At 44.0% G+C, this 20,454-nt stretch overlaps 1 protein-coding gene and 1 non-coding gene across 8 annotated transcripts in view; one reads left to right on the top strand and one right to left on the bottom strand.

Moving 5' to 3' along the window:
* Kiaa0232 (KIAA0232 ortholog) overlaps positions 1 to 20,454 on the top strand; it is a 68,467-nt gene that overhangs the window by 11,105 nt on the left and 36,908 nt on the right. For all 7 annotated transcript variants that reach the window (XM_051165007.1, XM_051165008.1, XM_051165009.1 and 4 more), the window contains exon 2: positions 12,607 to 13,102. In XM_051165007.1, the coding sequence (XP_051020964.1) occupies positions 12,872 to 13,102 (231 nt within the window). In that variant the 5' untranslated portion in view covers positions 12,607 to 12,871. The remainder of the gene's footprint in view (positions 1 to 12,606; positions 13,103 to 20,454) is intronic.
* LOC127206033 (small nucleolar RNA SNORA17) lies at positions 17,263 to 17,396 on the bottom strand. The gene has a single exon (XR_007832728.1). It is a non-coding gene; the product is annotated as a small nucleolar RNA SNORA17 (small nucleolar RNA).

Below are 20,454 nucleotides of genomic sequence, written 5' to 3'. Positions count from 1 at the left end.
TGATTTCCTGAGACTGGAGTTTCAGAGAGTTGTGAGCTACCCATGGTCCTGGGAATTGAACTAGAGTCCTTTGGAAGAGCAACCACTGAGCTGTCTCTTCAACTTCTAGTCAGTCTCTCCCCCCCCCCCCCTCCCCCAGACAGGGTTTCTCTGTGTAGCCCTGGCTGTCCTGAACTTGCTTTGTAGACCAGGCTGGCCTCAAACTCACAGTGATCTGTCTGCCTCTGCCTCCCCTGAGTGCTGGGATTAGAGGTGTGTGCCACAGTGCACAATAGCACTCTCCCTGTGCTAGTCAATGAGTTTTAAACTCAGCCTTCCCCAGAGCTATTCTGGGCCCATAATCATCACATATGATGGTCTTTTAGCATTCTGTAGTTTCTCTATCCCATGCTATAAGCTTTTACATTTTTCACACCAACCATTTCCAGAGGACAGTCTTAGCAGACCCTTCTTTTGGTATCATTTTCTGTATTAGCTTTTCACTGGTTGTGACCAAATGCCCAACAGAAACAAATTACCGGAGGAAAAAGTGACTTTTGCCTTTGGGTTCAGTCTGTCAGGTCAGGAAGACATGGCCAGGGAGTATCAATAGAAGCAGAGGCTGTTCTATCATGGTGGATGATGAAGTAGATGGTGAGATAGGATGGTCAGGGATAGCATACCCTCAAGGAAGTAGATCCCCTTCCCCCATGACCTGTTCTTCCAACTAGGCCCCACTTGCCAAAAGTTCTAAAGCCTCCCAAAATTATGCTGTGAACCAAGCAGTTAAAACGAGTCTGCAGAGGATATGCCATGTTCAAATCAGAAATATTAAGTCAGTTGGTTGTTTACAGTGCTTTTGTTTTGTTTTCTTGAGACAGTGCTCTCTATGTTGTTCTGGGTATCTTGGAACTGTAAACCAGGCTGGCCTCGAACTCACAAAGATCCACTTGCCTCTGCCTTCTGAATGCTGGGGTTAAAGGCGTGCACCACCACCACCTGGCTATGATTATGCCACTATATTATGACCGTGCCCACAGTTTTAATTCTAACACATGTATAAAAAGTAGAAGTCATCTCTAGTTGTACCTACATTTCTTATTTGCCTTAGGGATGAAGTGGAGAGGGCTTCTGCAAAGATTCAATATGGAATCTTAAACTATGTTGAAAACATAGGAAGCTTCTCTGTAGGTAAACAGGTTTTTGCATATGGTTTAGGAAGATTAGTGGGAAAAAAATTAAAGTTGTTTGATAGTACCTGTTTGGTTTTTTTTCTTCTCTCTCTCTCTCTCTCTCTCTCTCTCTCTCTCTCTCTCTCTCTCTCTCTCTCTCTCTCTCATCTTCCAAAATGTATTTGGGGTAGCTGTTGAAACCTCCAAAATTTTTCCCTGTTGTTAAGTGTTGTCCGTACACTATTTTGTCTCTTCTTTTATCTTGTCAGCATCCCCAGTCCTCCCAATCATTGGATTGGGTGCAGATAGGTGAGGAATTACATTTGAATATTGACACTTTTTTGTTTGTTTAGTTGGTTGGTTTTTCCGAGACAGGGTTTCTCTGTGTAGCTTTGGCTGTCGGAGACTCTCTTTGTAGACCAGGCTGGCCTCGAACTCACAGCGATCCTTCTGCCTCTGACTCTGAGTGCTGGGATTAAAGGTGTGTGCCACTATGCCTGGCTGAATGTTGACACTTTTAAGTATTTATGCTACTTAAGTTTATATGCTGTACTGATTAAGTCTTTAAAAGTGGTATCTGTTGATTCCAATATAACTTGGAGCTCTTTCCCTGGAGTAGCATATTAATTGGAATTTCTTTTTTTCTTCTTCTTTTTTTTCTTTCTTTCTTTTTTGTTTTTTCGAGACAGGGTTTCTCTGTGTAGCCTTGGCTGTCCTGGACTCCCTTTGTAGACCAGACTGGCCTCGAAATCACACCTGCCTCTGCCTCCCAAGTGCTGGGATTAAAGGCATGTGCCACCACTGCCTGTCAAATGGGAATTTCTTGTATTGGCTATTTTATGATTATCAATTTTCTTTCCAAAGATTTGGAAATGATAGTATTGTCCCAGCAGATGAACTTGTTGTATTGCTAGTGTCTGTGTTACAGATAAAGGCACTGGGGCAATGAATACTTGAGAATCTTCTCTGTGTGTGCATGTTTTTAGCCTGAGTATGAATGAATGAGTTCTAAGACTGTGAGGTGTGGGGGCATGGCAAGGGGTGTTGCCAAGTAAATATTTAACATGAGTCAATCGGTTCTGTGGAATGGAAAACCCATGAGAGTAAATGAGTATAAAGAACTATTCCACAGTGCACTTTGAGGTACATTGGTGTGTGTGTGTCCGTGTGTATCTGTGTATATGCACATGTTAGTGGCTTGTAATTGGGATGAAGCTATGAGTAGGGAGGGATTTGCTTTCCTTTCACCCTGGAGTCTGTTTCTCACTCAATTGTGTTTTCCAAAGCACCTTTGAAGTAATATTTCAAAATTGAATCAGACTGTATCTTTTGGAGGGAGGTATGATGAGGGGATTTTCTATATGTAACCCCAGATTGGGCTTTTCCTCCCTCATCTTCCCATTACAGACCGGCCACATCACCTGCTTGTGTTTTTGTTGCAGTGTTTTGCTAGGACTCTGAGAAAGACTGTTAGGATAAGCTTAAAGTGGAAATTGAGTTTGTTAAAGGATAGTGTGTGTGTGTGTGTGTGTGTGTGTGTGTGTGTGTGTTCACACACCAGTTTTTTCATTGCTATAATGAAGTATCTGAGGTGGCCTGTTTGCAAAGAAAAGAGATTTATTTAGCTCACAGGTTTTGGAGGCTTACCATTAAGACAGGTAGTCCCATTGATGAGAGTGGTTCCTAGATTGCCTTATGGTGGAAAGGGCTGGTGCCTCCACCACCTTACTGAGGTTTCCACTGCAGAGTAGTTTGTTACAATGTAGTTTTGGGTATAAGTAGCAGTTAGAAAACTTACTCTTTTGTTGTTGTTTGTTTTCACACAGGATTTCTCTATGTAACTTTTTTTCTTTTCTTTTTTTGGTTTCTCTGTGTAGCCTTGGCTGTCCTAGACTTGCTTTGTAGACCAGGCTGGCCTTGCACTCACAGTGATCTGCCTGCCTCTGCCTCGGGAGTTCTGTGATTAAAGTCGTGTGCCACCACACCTGGCTATAACTTTTTTTAAAAAATATAATATTTGGTTTTTATTTGAATGTGTGCATCTGTGTGTCTGCCATACATGTGCAAGTTCCCAACCCATGAGCTGGAATTACAGGTGGTTGTGAGCTGTCTGATGTTGGTACTGGGAACTGGACTGGAGTCCTCTGGAAGACCTTATCTTATCTACTAAGTCATCTCTCCAGCCAATAAATCTCATTTTTCATTTTATTTTATTATTTTATGCAAATGAGTGTTTTGCCTACATGTGTGTAGGCTTAGTATATTTTACAGTTCACAGCTGTAGAAGTTTTATGCCTAGGCACCTTGACAAGCTACAATTTCACACTGAAAAATCATACGCAGCTGGGTAGTGGTGGCACATGCCTTTAATCCCAGCACTCAGGAGGCAGAGGCAGGCAGATCTTGTTAGTTTGAGGCCAGCCTGGTCCACAGAATGATTCCAGGACAGCCAGGGCTATACACAGAGAAACCCTGTCTTGAGAAAAAATTAAAGAAAGAAAGAAGAGAAAGAAAGAAAGAAAGAAAGAAAGAAAGAAAGAAAGAAAGAAAGATCATATGCATATTATGAGCTAATTTTTTACATGATAAAATGTTTTTCAACGTTGACAGAGTAAGTTTTATAGAGGAACATCCACAGCTGAGAAAACAGATAACAAGTTCCTATGTAGCAATTTGCATAATGCAAGACTGGTCCAGAAAGTGTCCTGGGGGGCAAATAGTGGTACCTTTACTGTGGACCAGGAACAACCAAATGAATTAACTTGATTGACAACTTTCAGTTAATGCAACCCTGCTTTGTAACATTGACCAATCAAAACTGCATTCATTTGCATGATAAGAATTGCTTGGCTGGTCACTCCAATTGCCAGAAGATGATAGCTCTCCAATCTGACCTTAGCAGGCAGGTTGGGGGTAGGTCTTACAGGTGTTCTGTTCCTGTTCTTGTTCTGCACTGTCAGTGTGCTGGACAGTTGTCCTTTTCTGCTCTGAGGTGTGAATTATTTCACCCATTTGCCAGTTTTCTCCATTATGTTTTACAGTTACAAACATTCCAAAAAACCTTTTGTTTGTTTCTATGTAAGGGAAAAAAAATTTTTTTTGAGACAATGGATGTCTATGTAGCACTGGCTGGCTTGGAACTCACTATATAGACCAGGCTAGCCTTGAACTCACAGTGATCCGCCTATCTCTACCTCCTGAGTACTGGGATTAAAGACATATGCTGCCATTCCCGGATTAGACATTAAAAAAAAACCTTTTTACTGGTTCTTTGTGAATTTCACATCTTACATCCCAGTCCCACTCATATCCCCCTCCCCTCATACCCACCCTTTCCCTTGCAACCTCCCCCCTCAACAGGAAAAAAAAATGTCATTGTGGAAGCTGTAGTGTGTCACAGTGTGTCCCACAGTATACCCTTTTGTCCACACTTGGCTTGCAAATGCTCTCTCCATCTATCATGTGGGTCCTGGGGATTGAACTCAGTCATCCATCGTAAGGCTGAGTGGCAAGTGCCCTTACCTGCTGAACTATCTCTCTTTTCATCCATTCATCTATCCATCTATTTGGGTGAAAGTACTATAGATAACCAAGTTAAATAATTATGGAAAGAAAATTGCAAGTAATGAAGATCTTTGAACACCAAGTGTGTTAACAAGCAGCGCACGTTTTTGGTTTTTCAAGACGGTTTCTCTGTGTGGCCTTGGCTGACCTAGACTTATTTTGTAGACCAGGCTGGCCTTGAACTCATGAGATCTGCCTGCCTCTGTATCCTGAGTGCTGGAACTAAAGGTGTGTGCCACCATACCAGTCTGCAGTGCATTTTTTTGTAGTGAGGGAGGGCCAGTTAAAACACAGACTGGGGGCATGTACTGCAGAAGACCTTACATCGCTATGAGATGTAAGAGACTAGCTGAGGGATTCACTGGTAAGTATAAGTTGGCATGCTCAGAAGGGAAACCAAAGCCCACCAGTTGAGTTTGGAATATACTGAGGGAAAAACCTTTGTGCACAGTGCCTGGCTGTAGGGAGCCTGTGGTACGTGTGGGTGGTAAAAGATGAGTTAGAATCCTGGGTGACAGACTTACACCCCTACTCTTAGGTGCACAGTGTGACCAGAGTTGCTTTCCCCACGTGCTGCTACATTGTTATTTCCCAAATCTCTCTTTTTGAGCGTTTATTCTATTGTATTTGGTTAGGAAATCATTGGTTCAACAGTTTTGATCACCTGTTAAGGCCTAAGCCTTCTGTTAAGTAGGACATGGAGTATGTCACAGTTTTGATAGAAAACCTTGCAGCCTCAATTGTGAAGAAACCGCCTCAGAAGCCAGAAGCAGTCTGAAAGGATGCTGTAGGCTCAGTGCTGAAGATGGTGATTGCCAGTGTGCTGGCAGAGACAGTGGCCTGGAGGAGTTAAGAGGCAGGCGGGTAGACTCCCACTGTCGGAAGCAGTAGCATTTCAATAGCACTCATACTGTTTGAAACCTTTCTAATAATAATTATCTTTTCTTTTTTATGAATCACTTTCCTTTTAAAATTTCAATTCATTTGTGCTACTGAAACTTCCCCTATCTAACTAGAGTGCTAACTTTAACAGTATTAAATGGTTTTTGCTTTTGTTTGTTGTTGTTGTTTTTGCTTTTGCTTTTGTTTTTTGAGACAGGGTTTCTCTATGTATCCTTGGCTGTCCTGGACTTGCTTTGTAGACCAGGCTGGCATTGAGCTCACAGAGATCTGCCTGCCTCTGCCTCCCAAGTGTTGGGATTAAAGGCATGTACCACCATGGCTGGCCTGTTAAATGGGTTTTTTGTTGTTGTTTTTTCTTTTTTTTTAAATTTTATTTCATTTTACTAATATCTTCTTATTTTGCCCCTTGAAGTCATTGTGGCTAGTGATACCTTTTCCTATTAAAGCAGTGGTTCTCAACCTTCCTAATGCCATGACCCTTTAATACAGTTCCTAATGTTGTGGTGAGTTACTTCATAACTGTAGTTTTGCTACTGTTGTGAATCTTAATATAAATATCTGATAGGCAGGATGTCTGATATGTGATCACTGTGAAAGAGTTAGTTAACCCCCAAAGGAGTCAAGAGCCCCAGGTTGAGAAGCACCGTGTTAAGGTGAGGCTAGGAGGCTTGCTTTAGCTGACTGAGCAGCTCACATCCAGGAAGAAGTTTTGAAAGCATCAGGTCATACTTTGGTGCAGAATTTGATATCTTCAGTCCCTGGGTCAGTTGGGTTCCAGATGGTGACCGTTTTGTCACCTGTGTCCCAGGTAGATCGTGCTTGGTAGTGATGGCCTTGAGCATCCCTACCGAAGCTAGATGGACATGTGGCCTGATGGAGTTACAAGGCTCTTTTGAATTAAGACATTAACATTTAGGGGCTTGTGTCTCTGCAGCATTGTGTTCCTCCCTGTTTCAACTGAATGAACCCTTTTTCATGGTTACCCTGGTCATCGTGACTTTTTCTTACATTGTCAGTGAGCTTGTTCTTGTCGTCCCCTACAGTCTGACCTTGCCGTTGAACCTTCCACAAGTACTTGAGTGTAATTTGACCTGTTGGAATTTAGTCTCGTGAAGCATGATTTGCACCCTGTCTTCATGGGAGGGGCTGATAAACTGCTCAGCATGGTTATTTGCAGGAATGAGTCAAAGCCAGTGTCCAGTAGAACTTTGTGCAGTATGAATACCCATATTCTTACAGTAATCATCAGTTGTATGTATTTGGGCACTTGAAGCGTGGCTAGTGTGGCAGAAAGACTGGCTTTTTTGTTGTTTTTGACGGTGTCTCAGCCTAGGTTGGCCTTAAACTCAAGATTCTCCTGCCTAACCTCCAGGACACTTGAATTCTAACATATGCTGTCATACTCAGCTCAAGAAACGGATTGTAACCTGCATAGTGCAGTGGCACTGTAGTGCAGCATAGTGTCGGTGCTGCTGGGAAAGAGGCGGAACATGTGTGTGCTGTGTTTAATGTGACACAATGAGATGCTAAGCTTACAGGTACTGGAATGTGTGCTCCTATTTAATAAACTTTTTGAAACTTACAAAAAGTATATAAGGTAAAGGAGCAAAAAGACATAAATGTCCTGTCTGCCAGACTAGCCGTGGTCTCATAGCTGTTTCCTCCCTGCTGATCTGTGAATGGCTACACTGGAACACAAGGGAGTCTAGGAACAGTTCAGACGTCATTTGTGTTATCATGCCATAAAGATACTGTGGACTGAGAGGTGGCTTAGTTCATAAAGTATTTCCCATGTAAGCAGGAGGACTAGAGTTTGGTTCCTAGGACTTTACATTAAAAACAAAACAAAACACCCTGAATGTGGAAGCTGGAAAGAGGTTAGCACTGTAGAGCACTTGCAGAGGACCTGAGTTCAGTTCCCAACACTCATTTGGTGGCTCACAACCTCCTGTAATTCCAGTTCTAAGAGACTTGACACCCTTCTGATCTCTATAGGCCTTAGACATGCACGTGGTACACAGTCAAACATGGAAGCAAAGCATTCATTCACATAAGTCTAAAGAGAAAAAGTAAGAAAGGATATGGTGGTATACCTTGTTACCATAGTGCTGGGGGTGGGTGAGTCCCTGGCACTTAACAGCCAGTCAGCCTAGGTTAGTTATTGAGTGAGGCCAGTAAGATACAAGTGTTTCAAAAAAGCCAGGTGGATACCACTGAGAGGAGCAGCTAAGCTTCTCCTCTGACCTCTACACTCATGTGCATACATACCCTACACTGTCACTGTCTATGCACATACACACTGCATTTTGGAATAATTTTCATGTGTTCATCACTAAAGTATACTGTATTCCAAACAGGGGAAATAACTTCATATTTCAGTTAAGTGGGCTTAGTGAATTGTAACACAGAAGAAACTGACTTAGGTAGTGTCTACTGGGGATGGAATTTGGGGAAAAAGAAAAAAATATATATATATTGAGAAAGGTAGCTCAGGTTGGCCTTGAACTTTCTATATACCTGAGGGTGACTTGTGAACTTTTGATTCTCTTGCCTCCATCTCCATAAGTGCTGGGCTTACAAGTATGCACAAAAATACCTGGTTTATGTGGTGGTGGTGTTCTGAGATAGGGCCATAGGATATAGTGGTAAGTTGGCCTAGAACTTGATTGACGTCCCCCTGAGTAGCGTTCAAGCATACACCACTATATTTGGCCTTTTGCTTATTTTTATTAAGTTATTTTAAGATAATGAATTTTTAAAGATTTAAATTTTTTATTGCATGTTTATTTGTGTGAGCATGTATGTGTGCATATGCATGTGAAGGTCAGAGACAACTTACAGAGTCATTTCTCTTTGTTTACCATGTTTACCATGTGGGTTTCAGGGATGGAGCTTTAGGATTCTAGGCTTGCACAACAAGTGCCTTTACCTACTGAACCATCTCACTGACCCCTAAAGACATTTTAATGAGGCAGTGGTGGTATACACCTTTAATCCTGGGGAGGCAGAGGGAGGTGGATCTCTGAGTTCAAGGCCAGCCTGGGCTACAGAGTAAGTTCCAGGACAGCCCAAGCTACACAGAGAAACCCTGTCTAAAAAAAAAAGAAAAAGAAAAGAAAGAAAAGATATTTAATGAAACAAATGTAGCTATGGCTACAATCTATGCCTGTTTCTGTTTCTTCAAGTGGATCCACATTTAGTGCTGGAATATACTTCTACTTCTGCCTAAAAGGACTTTTCATATTTCTTGTAGGGCATGTTTGTTGGGAATAAGTTCCTATAGTTTTCACATGTCTGAAAGTCTGTTTCACCTTGGCATTCAAAGGTAGTTTTATAATTACGCAATACTGTGTTGGCAGAGTGCTTTGGTGCTTTAGGCCTTGCTCCATAACCTGCCTACTTAACTGTTTCCAGCAAAAACAGTGCTTTCCTTACCTTTGTTTCTCTGGCTGCTTTAGGATTTTTCTTTTGGTTACAGGTTTGAGTGATTTTATTGTGCTATGACATTTTCTTCATGTTTCATCTGCTTGGAGTCCTTGACTCTCTTGCTCATTTAATTTCTATCAGTTTTTAAAAAAAAATAAATTAATTTTACTTGCATTGGTGTTTTGCCTGCATGTATGTCTGTGAGAGGATGTCCCATCCTCTGAAACTGGAGTTCCAGACAGTTGTGAGCTGCCATGTGGATCCTGGGAGTTGAACTCAGAACCCCTGGAAGAGCAGCCTGTGCTCTTAACTGCTGAGCCATCTCTCCAGCCCTTCTATCAGTTTTTTTTAAAGTCTGTTTAAGTGAATTGAGTTTTCTTATTTTTGTCTCCTATTGTGAATTATTATCAGATATTGTAAATTTTATCTTCTCAAGTCCTAGTGGTTTTGAATTCCTATAAATATAGTTGGGTTTTATTCTGAAACCAAAGTAAAGTTAACTGAAAACAGTTTGGCTCTTTGGGTCTTGTAAGATTTGTTTGGGGACAGGCATGGTTTCTGGTGCCAGGTTAGGGAGATGGAGGCTAGAGGATCAGTTAAAGGCCAGGCCATCATAGTGTACATGAGATTCTGTTCAAGACATCATCATCACCACCACCACCCACCACCACCCACCACCAACTACCACCACCACCAATAACAACAACCGCCACCACCACTACCACCAACCACCATCACCACCACCAACCACTACCTTCACCACCACCAACCACCATCACCAACCACCAACCATCACCACCAACAACCACCACTATCACCACCAACAACCACCATCACCAACCACCAACCACCACTAACCACCACCACCATCACCAACCACCACCAACCACCACCACGAAAACAAACAAACAAACGAACAAACAAAAAACAGCAAAAGGTTTGTTAGGCAGGACCAGACCAGTGTTTAGACATGTCTAATTTTTCCAAATACCAAGACCAGACTTCTGAGTTGTGAGTTTCATGGCCTTGCTGTCGTTGAGGATCAGGTACTGATTCATTCTACAAAGGGATTCATCCTGTGCTCTGGGGGCCTCTGTGACCATCAGAGCCTGTGAGGTAATGATCTGGGTGAGACAAGAAGGGAATCTGATTCAGCGTGACTAACTAGCTGGTGTTGGTTATTGTCATTGTAGGCATATTTAAGTATAGTACAGTTTGGAAAAAAGTTTCCTTGTGCACAATTGCCTGTGCACAAAAAGGCATAATTACACTGAAGCTCTTTTCAAAGTGCACTTTTTCCATGAAGATGGGTTCTAGAGATAAGCCACATGTGTTATCTTAAGGCCTTAGGGGAAGATCTGGTGTGGTCTCAGTCAGACATATAGCATAGAGGTCATTTAGACCTCCTGTCCTGGCCAAATAGATAATGCAAAGATCACCTAAACTATTAGCCACCTCTGGTCCCGCTGTGAGAGCTTGGAGAACCAGGTATGTCTTGGCCCTAGAGACAGTGCAGGGGTTACCAAGGCCAGTACTTCTCAACCTCTGGGTCACCAGACCCACATATCAGACCTTTGTGCTCCTAACACTCTGCCTCAGTTCCTTACATGCTCACACCCATCAATACTCCAGGACAGCCCATTGCAACTCTCTGATGCTTCTTTGTGCAAACCTCTCCCTAGGTTTTCCTGTGAGTTCAAGCTGACTGGATTCTGTCACTCTTCTTCAGCTGCTTCAAGTCCCCTCAGTCTTAGCTGGTTTTTGTTTTTGTTTCTCTCTCTCTCTCTCTCTCTCTCTCTCTCTCTCTCTCTCTCTCTCTCTCTCTCTCTCTCGGTTGGTGTCATTTTGGTTTTGGTTTTTTGAGACAAGGCTTCTCTATGTAGCCTTGGTTTTCTTGGACTTGCTTTGCAGACCAGGTTAGGCTCGAACTCACAGAGATCCACCTACCTCTGCCTCCTTGAGTGCTGGGATCACAGGCATGCTCTACCACGCCTGGCTGGCTGGCTGGCTTTCACTAAGTAACGTGTTGGCTTGTTTCTAGTGGGCTGGGATTGAATGTGTTAGTTGGTGATCTGTCTGATACCTTGCTTGGGAACCAAACATTTATTAAATGATTTATAAAAGTGTTTTAATTTTGAGAAACAGCTGGAAAATAATCAGCTAATGAAAAGTAGAAAACTGCTGAGCATGGTGGCACACACCTTTAATGCCAGCGCTCGAGAGGTAGAGGCAGGCCTACCACTGTGAGTCTGAGGTCAGCCTGGTCTACAAAGTGAGTCCAGGACAGCCAAGTTACACAGAGAAACCTGCCTTGAAAACAACCAAAAAAAAAGAAAAGAAAAGTAGAAAATCTTCACTTTAATTTAACTGTGAAACAATTTAATAAAGGCAGAGTAATGAGGATTTTTGTAAGTAGCAAACACTTAGTAACCCATATTAGTCTAGTTGTACAGTGGATTTAGAATTGTTTTCTGTGTATTTAATGTGTGTAAGTTTTACTGAGACCCAGAAACTCAGGCATACATCATTGTGGAGCGTCCACCTTTCACTGTAGATGCTGCGTGAGTCATGCTTGGCAGTGGAAGGTCACAAACATAGTGGGCTCACCAGTGTTGCTTTCCCTGTTTTCATTTCCTAGTAGGCTACATAGCTAGACTCTGCGTTTAAAACCCAAACCCAAAGGATAAAGAACAATTCCTCTTCAATAAACCCAGTATTGGGCATACTGAAAGTGTGTTTAAAGAAACGGTGTTGCTGAGTCAGAAGTCCGGCTAGGAGAGGCCACAGCAGGTCTGGCAGCGCAGCCTGTGCCTGCAAGGCAGGGGTGCTTCAGCTCTGGCTGTGACCTCTCATGACCAGTCTTAGTTCTAGCCATACAAAATAATGACCTGTGAGTTTAATTTTTTTGTTTTTCAAGACAAGGTTTCTTTGTGTAGCCCTGGCTGTTGTGAAACTTGCTTTATAGACCAGGTTGTTCTTGGACTCAGAAATCCACCTGCCTCTGCCTCCTGAGTGCTAGGATAAAAGGTATATGTCACCACTGCCTGGTGTAAATTTAAATTTAAAGATTGTTTTTATGAATGACTTGATGCAACTGCTGTTTAGTTGTTGTTTCCATTGTATTTAAGTGTGAACTAGCAATTTGCTATAAACATTTTACCAGTCTAGTCTCTTGAGATAGGGAATGGATGTTAGTGTCCCCTTCCTTGCTCTCATTCCAGATGACACCAGGTTTTAAAGTTTACAGAGCCACACAGTTTAAAATGCCAGATACTACACAGGGAAGACATTGTTCCAAGTCACCAGATACATTTAGAAAGAAGGGACACCTTCCTTTTAAAAACCATCCCCAATGGGTGGTGATGGCTCACACCTTTAATCCCAGCACTTTGGAGGCAGAGGCCAGCAGATCTCTTGAGTTTGAAGCTAGCCTGGTCTACAGAGTGAGTTCCAGAATAGCCAGGACAGACAGAGAAACCTTGTCTCAAAAAAACAAAATAAATAATAAATAAATAAACAAACAAATAAAGCATCTTCACACCTTTGCGTTTCATTCCTGTAGGTACTGCCAGAGACTGACATCGGCCTCAATGTGAAATGAAAGTTGAAAATTGCATCTCCATGTGTGTTGCTATCCTGGTGTTGATTCACTGGTCATGCCTGAAGAGGGAAATTGTGCTGTAGAGAGCTGACTGCTGCGCGGTCACTGCCTAACCTCCATGTCCAGCTCCTCTCCGTTCTGCTGGGGTGAAATCCTCTCCAGATACCAACAGAACGTCTGCAGTCAAAAATGCTTTGCGTTTTAAGGATGTCAGCAACCTAAGTTCATGCGCCCAGTCTGTACAGTTGCTGTGGATGGTTTGCCATCTGAAAGCGCCTCAAGTTCTCATCCAGGCCCTCTGTCTGTCTCTGACATGTCTCTGCTTCATGCATTGGGCCCAGTGCAAACCTGGCTGGGACAGGAGCTCGAGAAATGTGGCATTGATGCCATGATCTATTCACGGTATATTCTCAGTCTTCTGCTGCATGACAGCTATGACTACGACCTGCAGGAACAGGTATTGACTTGTGTTACGTGCTCTGTGACAGATGATGGCTGTGTCTGTGTCTAGTTATAGCCTATTCTTGTGATAAAATACCCCAACAGAAACTTAAGGGAGAAAAAAAGCTTATTTGGCTCAGAAATCCAGATTATAGTTCAACATGGCAGGGAAGTCACAGTGGCAGGATCTAGAGATAACTGGTCATCTTATATCCAGTCAGGAGCAGAGAGCAGCAAATGCATGCATGCTAGTGCTCGGCTTACCCTCTCCGTTCTGTGTAGTCTAGGGTCCTCTGTTCAGGGAAGGACGCCATCCACAGTTAAGATGAGTCCTCCAACATCAACTCAGTCAGACATTCCCAGAGGTGCAGTGGTTCTCAATCTTCCTAAAGCTGTGACCCTTTAATACAGTTGCTCATGTTATGGTAACCCCAACCATAACATTATTTCACTGCTGCTTCACAACTGTAATCTTGTTACTGTTAAGAATTGTAGTGTAAATATGTGATATGCAGGATATGACTCCCAAAGGGGGCATAACTCACAAGTTGAGAACCGCTGATCTAGAAAATCCTCACAAGTGTGCCTTTAGGCCTGCCTCCTAGGTATCAAATCGACAGTATTAACTGTATTTGTATATTTTTTTATTTATTTTTGAAGTGGAAGGGCACATGTACCACAGCATGCATCTGGAGATGACAACTTGTAGGAGTTGATTCTCCTTTCTACCTTGTAGGTTTCGGGCATTGAACTCAGGTTGTCAGGCTTATTAACAGCAGCTACCTTTACCTGTTGAACCAGCTCATCAATCCTGTATGTGTACATTCTTAAAGATTTGAAAAATATTTTATGTGTATGAGTGTTTTGCTTGTGTGGATATATGTGCGCCATGAGCATTTCTAGTGCCTATGGAGGCCGGAAGGGTGGATCCCTTTGACCAGAGTTATGAACAGTTGTAAGCCACCATGTGGATTCTGGGAACCGAACCTTGATCCTTGGAAAGAGCAGCATGTGCTCTTAGTTGATGAGCCATCTCTTCGGCCCCATATGTGTCCATGCTTAAGACTTCAAATACCTCAGCTCAGAGCTCATCATTGTGTAGTAGGAAGAGTTTTCTATTTAAATCCTGTCAGTAACAAGATTGTAGTAGAATATCTGTCTGGTCCAGTTTTTAACCTCATAGACCCTCTCCTTGTTGCTTATAGTCTGAAACAGACTTTGTGTCTCATCTGCACTAGGAATACATTGATGACCTTCCTTCCACCCTGCACACCACTGCCGCAAATGTTGGTTTCTACTGTTAGGAAAGCTAGTCACATGTCTATTCTATTCCTTCCATTCCACGGTGAATACTGTATTTATCTGGAAGAATGGTATTAATCACAATACACTAGACAAATCAGCACTCTTAAAAGGCCTGTCAAGTCCATAACTTTTCTAGTGACATATATCACTGTATGCCACTTCTAAATCTGTCATCACATGTTTTATTTCATGTGACTGTTGAGGTCAGTCAAATGCTGATTCTCAAAAACAAAAACTAAAACCCCTCAATCCCAGCCTTACTCTCCAAGAACTGCTGCCAGTCTCCTCCAGAGGGGCAGTCTACCCAAGCGCAAAAGTAGCCTGTATATAACCCTGTATGCAAGCCAGGCGTAGTAGTGCACACCTTTTATCCCAGCACTCAGGAGGCAGAGGCCAGCCTGGTCTACAAAGTGAGTCCAGAACAGCCAAGGCTACACAGAGAAACCCTGTTTCCAAAAACCAAGAACCAACCAAACCAACAAAACCCAAAAAACAAAAAACCCTGGGTACAAACTCTGCATTCAGTTTTGTAGTTTTTAAAATCTCTTAGTCCAAAGAAAAGAGGTATTTTGGTACTTTGGAGTAGTTTTATTTTAAAACATTGCTACTAGCATCAACTGTAGGAACAAACTTCTAAAAACTTTTTATTGGTTCTTTGTGAGTGTCACATCATGCACCCCAGTTCCACTCATCTCCCCCTCCCCTCATACCCATCCTTCACCTTGCAACCTCCCCCCTCAACCGGAAAAAAAAAAGTCATTGTGGAAGCTGTAGTGTGTCACAGTGTGTCCCACAGTGTACCCTTTTGTCCACACTTGGCTTGCAAATGTTCGTTGCAGTGACTCCTTGGTCTGGTACGAGGCCTCTGGCTTCTGCTACTCTATCAATACTGGATCCTCACTGGGAGTCCTCTTGGATGTCCTGTTGTTGCCCTGTGTCATGGAATCCTGTAGTTTTGGGTCTGTAGCCCTGGCTCCTTCATGCAGTCCAGCAGGTTGTCGATGAGGTAGATGTTGGGGTGAGCTAATTCAAAGCCTTGTATCTGGGCCTGAGAGGTATCTGAGGTGGTTGTTCCATTCTCATGCCCTCAGGGCCAGCTCACCGGCAACCCACCCCCCTCTCCCCCCTTGCAACCAAGATCAGCTCTTCCCTGCTGCCCAGGTAAGGAACATGGCCCCACTCTCCTGAGTATTGCAGGAGGTGAGGGACATGGCCAATTTTCCCACTCTCATGGCCCTGGGGCTAGCCCTCCTGCCTGCCATAGATGACAAGGGACAATGGAGGGGAAGAGCGCATCTCTCCCTCATCCGCACCACTACACAGCAGACAAGAGACAGAGCCAGCTCTCCTGCGCTCAGTCCCTAGGTTGGCTTATCTGCAACCCCAACATTCAAGGCCAGTTCTACTATACTATCCAGATGAGGTACAGGACCTGCTTTCCCTAGTGCTGCAGCAGGTAAGAGGCATGGCCAGCTCCCCTCCTCTCATAACCCCAGGGCCAGCTTTCCCACCTGCTATAGGTGGCAAGGGGTGAGAGTGGCAGACAAGTTTCAGGACCAGTTCTCCCATTCTCATACTCTTGGGGCTGGCTTAGCAATGCCCCCTGCCATCAGGTCAGCTCTACTGTGCTGCCCAGGTGAAGGGCCAGCACTTATGCTCTCATGACCCCATGGTGGCAGCTGTCCCACTTGTCACTGGTGACAAGGGCAAAATAGAGAGGAGGGCATCTCTCCCTCACCCATGCCACTACACAACAAACAAGAGCCAGGGTTGGCTCTCACACTCTTATGTCCTGGGGCCAGCTCACCAGTAACCCTGACATCAGGGCCCAGCTTTACTGTGTTGCCCAGGTGAGGTGCAGGGCCAGCTCTCCCACTCTAATGATCTTGTGACCAGTTCACCTGTCTGCTCTATGTAGCAAGGGGTGAAGGGGACCATCTCTACCTTGCTTATGTCACTGAACTATAGAAAAGTGATGGGCCAGCTCTCCCATACTCATGTCCTGGGGCTGTCTTGCCTGCACCCTTGCCACCAGGATCAGCTCTATTGTGATGCCCAGGTGAGGTGCAGTGGTTGTTCTCCTGTGAGCTGCATCTAGTGAGAGGCAGGGACAGATTTCCTGCTCTTGTGACTCCAGGGCCAGGTCTCCCACCTGTTGGGGGGCGGGGAGAGGGGAGGGGGAGTGTTCTTGCCACTACGTGGGAGATGAGTGTCAGGGCTGTCTCTCCCATGCTTATGTCCTCACGGCTAGCTTACCAGCAGCTCCTTCAGTGTGCAGCTGGCTAGGGGTGGGGTCAGCTCTCCTTCCCTCATGCCTCCAGGGCTAGCTCTCTCAGGATACTCAGATGAAGGGTGGGGCCAACTCTGTACAACCCTCAGACATCAACATGTCCCTGGATGGCAGCCCAGACCAGGGATGTCTGCCTGGTCTTTGGTGGTAACAGACCCCTGCTGCTTTAGGGTCACAGACTCAGATGTGGCCCCCATTGGTACCATAAGTCAGGACCCCCCCCATAGTCCCAGGTGTACTCATGTCTGCCTGTTTCTCACTACCCTGGAGTCTCCAGTTCTACCTCTCTTCATTGTGTCCACATCCTCCTTCTGCTTTTTCTCTTTCATTTCTCCACCACTTACTTGCACCTCTTATTGGCGCCTGGAGTCTTCGAGTATCTGTCTGGGTTTGTCTCAGGAGTGGACTCTGGCATGCTATGCCCCACTCATGTATTATGGCTCTGGGCAGAGGTCATTTCAGACATGATTTGCCCCCTCAGGCCTGTATGGCGCCAGACTGGTGGTTATCTTAGGCTAGTTGCTTGTCTGGGGCCTCATGGCACTGGACTGGTGGCTGCCTCAGGTTTGCTTTTTTCAGGGAATATTAGGCTGCTAATCATTCAGATGTTCACAGGTCAGAACACTGAGCATAAACATAACCTGTGTCCCCTCTGCCCACCTACTGATGCACCTGTGACACAGCAGCCACACCTGCAACCACCTCTCGGGGCAGGAGGAACTTTTATTGACAAGAATCCGGCTTTACCCTTCTTCTCTCTGTCTCTCTCTGTCTCTGTCTCTCTCTGTGCCTGTGCCCGCACCTCCCTCTCTCCCTCCCTCCCCCCCCCCCCCCCCCCCCCCTCCCCCCCCCCTCTGTCACACCCACAGCCCTAGAGTACAATAAGTAATACAGAGGCTTTCTCTGAGGCTCCTAATATTTTCACACATCACTTGCCCAGAGCCCATTTTCTTGTAGCTGGTGTGGGCATCCTTGGGCTAGGCACATCTGTACTTTCCCAGCTTATAGGTTGCTTACTGCTCTGGATAGGAACTAGGTCAAATAAAGTTTTGTCTTGTGTTTTTTGTTCATTTACTTTTATCTTTTGTTTTACTTTGATATCACCTGCTGGCGTTGAACCTGAACTGATACTCCTGCCCCAGTCTTCCAAGTGTTAGGAATACATGTGCCAACACACCCAGCTCAAGTAAGGTTCTCTGAAGGAACTGAAAATTTCATAATCAGCAGATGTGTTATTTTGGAATCAGCCTTTTCATTTATTCCTGTCTTTCTAGAAAATGTAAAATAGAGAGAGGCAAGTAAGTTGTTAGTTATCTCCATAAGAATAGAGGAATGCTCTTTCCAGAAATGAGGAAGTTTCTCACAGATACTCCAGTTCATGGTGAGTGGGTTGTTTTTATTAAGACTTTAACTTCTCATTTCTTAAGGGTTGTTTGTTAGGAGTTTCAGTCTAGAAGATTTAATCAATAGCAATGCATTTCTCAAGACAAGGTGTTTATCTCTGTGATGTGAAATGTGGAGGGTAGAGTGTAGATGTCGTGAAAGGAAGTATAGGTACGTGGCACCAACAGGCTTGGTCAAGTGTTCTCTAGTTTCTTATTCCTTATAGCAAGTTGGGTAGAGTGAGTTCCCAAGTTCTGATTCATTGCTTACAGACAGACAGACAAAAGCTGGGAAAACACACTATGTCTGGGCCTATACACAAACAGCTCTAAAGTACTATTTGAGGGCAGGTGTTATGTGTGTATGTTTAAATGTGTGTGGGTGCAAGCAGAGGCCTATGGCATCAGATTAACTTCTTCAACTACTCTCTACTTTATTGGGACAGGGCTACTGAACCTCGACTACGCCAGTTCTAGCTTACCTAGCAAGTGTGACTCTGGGATTATTTGTCTCTGCCTCCCAAGTGCTAAGATTACAATTGGCTGCTATGCCTGCCCAGCTTTTTACATAGGCTGTGGAGATCCCAACTCTGCTTTATCACTGAGCATCTCCCCAGCTACCAAAAATACTTCTCTGCTTAGCCCTGGTAAGGCAGAGGGCCTGGTAAGAGCCCTGGTAAGGCAGGGAGGTCAAATAAAAAACAATTCTTATTAAATGTATTTTTATTGTGTTTTATTTATGTGTATAGGGGTGTGTGTGCAGGTGTCCTTGGAGACCCAAGAGGGCACTTTAGATCCTCCGAGCTAGAGATGCAGGCAGTTTGTGAGCCACTCAATGTGGATAATGGAAACCAAACTGAGATCCTCTTTAGGAGCAGCCAGTGCTTGCAACTCCTGCTGTTGTCGACCCCTTATAAAGGTGGCAGAAACAAATGTGTGTTTAAAATTAAAACTATCCTTTAGGTATAGAGTTACTTTGTAGGAGCATGTATTGTTAATGGAAAATGTGTAGAGTGAAGGAATGTATGTGAGGAATGTGCAAGTCAGAGCCAAATCAGTACTAGTGCTGATGGCATGAGCGTGAGTCCATATTCTGCCCAGGACTGACTGACTGACTCACTCACTCACTCTGTCTGTCTGTCTGTCTGTCTGTCTGTCTGTCTGTCTGTCTATCTATCTATCTATCTATCTATCTATCTATTTTTGAGACTGGGTTCCTTTAACCCATGCTGGCCTTGAGCTCACTGTATAAACAAGGATGACCATGAACTTTATTCTCTGGCCTCTACCTTACAAGTCCTAGGATTATAGTTGTGCATCACCCTGCCCAGTTCATGGGATGCTGCTAACTGAATCCAAGATTTCCTGCATGCTACGTAAGCACTCAACCAACTGAACCACACTATAGTGCCTTGTTTACATTTTAAAATACTGTTTTCAGTCGTGTGTGTGTGTGTGTGTGTGTGTGTCTGTGTATCTGTGTGTCTGTGTGTGTCTGTGTTTGTGTTTGCATTGTGAATGTGGATACCTGAGGAAGTTAGAGGCATCAGAGCCTCTGGAATTGGAGTTACATGTAGTTGTGAGCCATCTGATGTGGGTGCTAGGAATAGAACTCCTGTCTTCTGGAAGAGTGGTAACGGGCTTTTTATTTCACTAAACCATTTTTCAAGCCTGTTTATATTGTGTGTGTATTTAAAAATGTTTTTGTGAAAAACAAAACAAAAAATGTTTTTGTGGAACAAAGAAATCTTGATGGTAAATATTGCATTTTGAAGATTCAGTGTTTACTTTTACTTAAATGTTATAGCATTATACACACCTAACACAGTATTGGACAGAGACAACTAAAGGTGGGTCTTTAAAAGGCATTTGGTAAGTTTGTAGAGCAATAGAACACTGGGTTGGGCAGAATTGGAACAGAGCCACCAGGTGTCCATGCATGGACCAGGAACTGTGGTGAATGAGTGGTGGAGCCTGTGAGCTGAGAGCGGGCAGGAGAAGATGCTGACGATCCGGCTCTGGTATGGATTTGTAGTTCAGTAATATAGAGAAGAGGCCAGCATTCCTTCTGCTAGCAGTGCAGAGCTACCTGATACTGGGGATGCAAACTCTGGGCAACTGAAGTTGGGGCCACTGAGGAGACAACTTCTGTTTGGGGATGACAGAGTGTAGAAATGGATCTAGCTGCCCTGAAAATCCATTTGTTTGGAGCTTTCTGTTTCTTCTAGCAGCAGGTATCAGTTCTGCTAAGCAGTGGGATGAGAGGGTAGTAGATTAACAGACATCTTAGTTTCTGGTCATAGTTTCAATTTACAAGCACCTGAAAGGTCCCACCTGAACTGGCTTGAGGGGAGTCACCTGGCTGCACATGCAGAAGTAGGGCTGGCCCTG

Source organism: Acomys russatus, chromosome 22, assembly GCF_903995435.1.
Source record: "Acomys russatus chromosome 22, mAcoRus1.1, whole genome shotgun sequence".
Lineage (NCBI taxonomy): Eukaryota > Metazoa > Chordata > Mammalia > Rodentia > Muridae > Acomys > Acomys russatus.
Note: the sequence above shows the minus strand (reverse complement) of the source record. Positions and strands in the feature narration are given on the sequence as shown.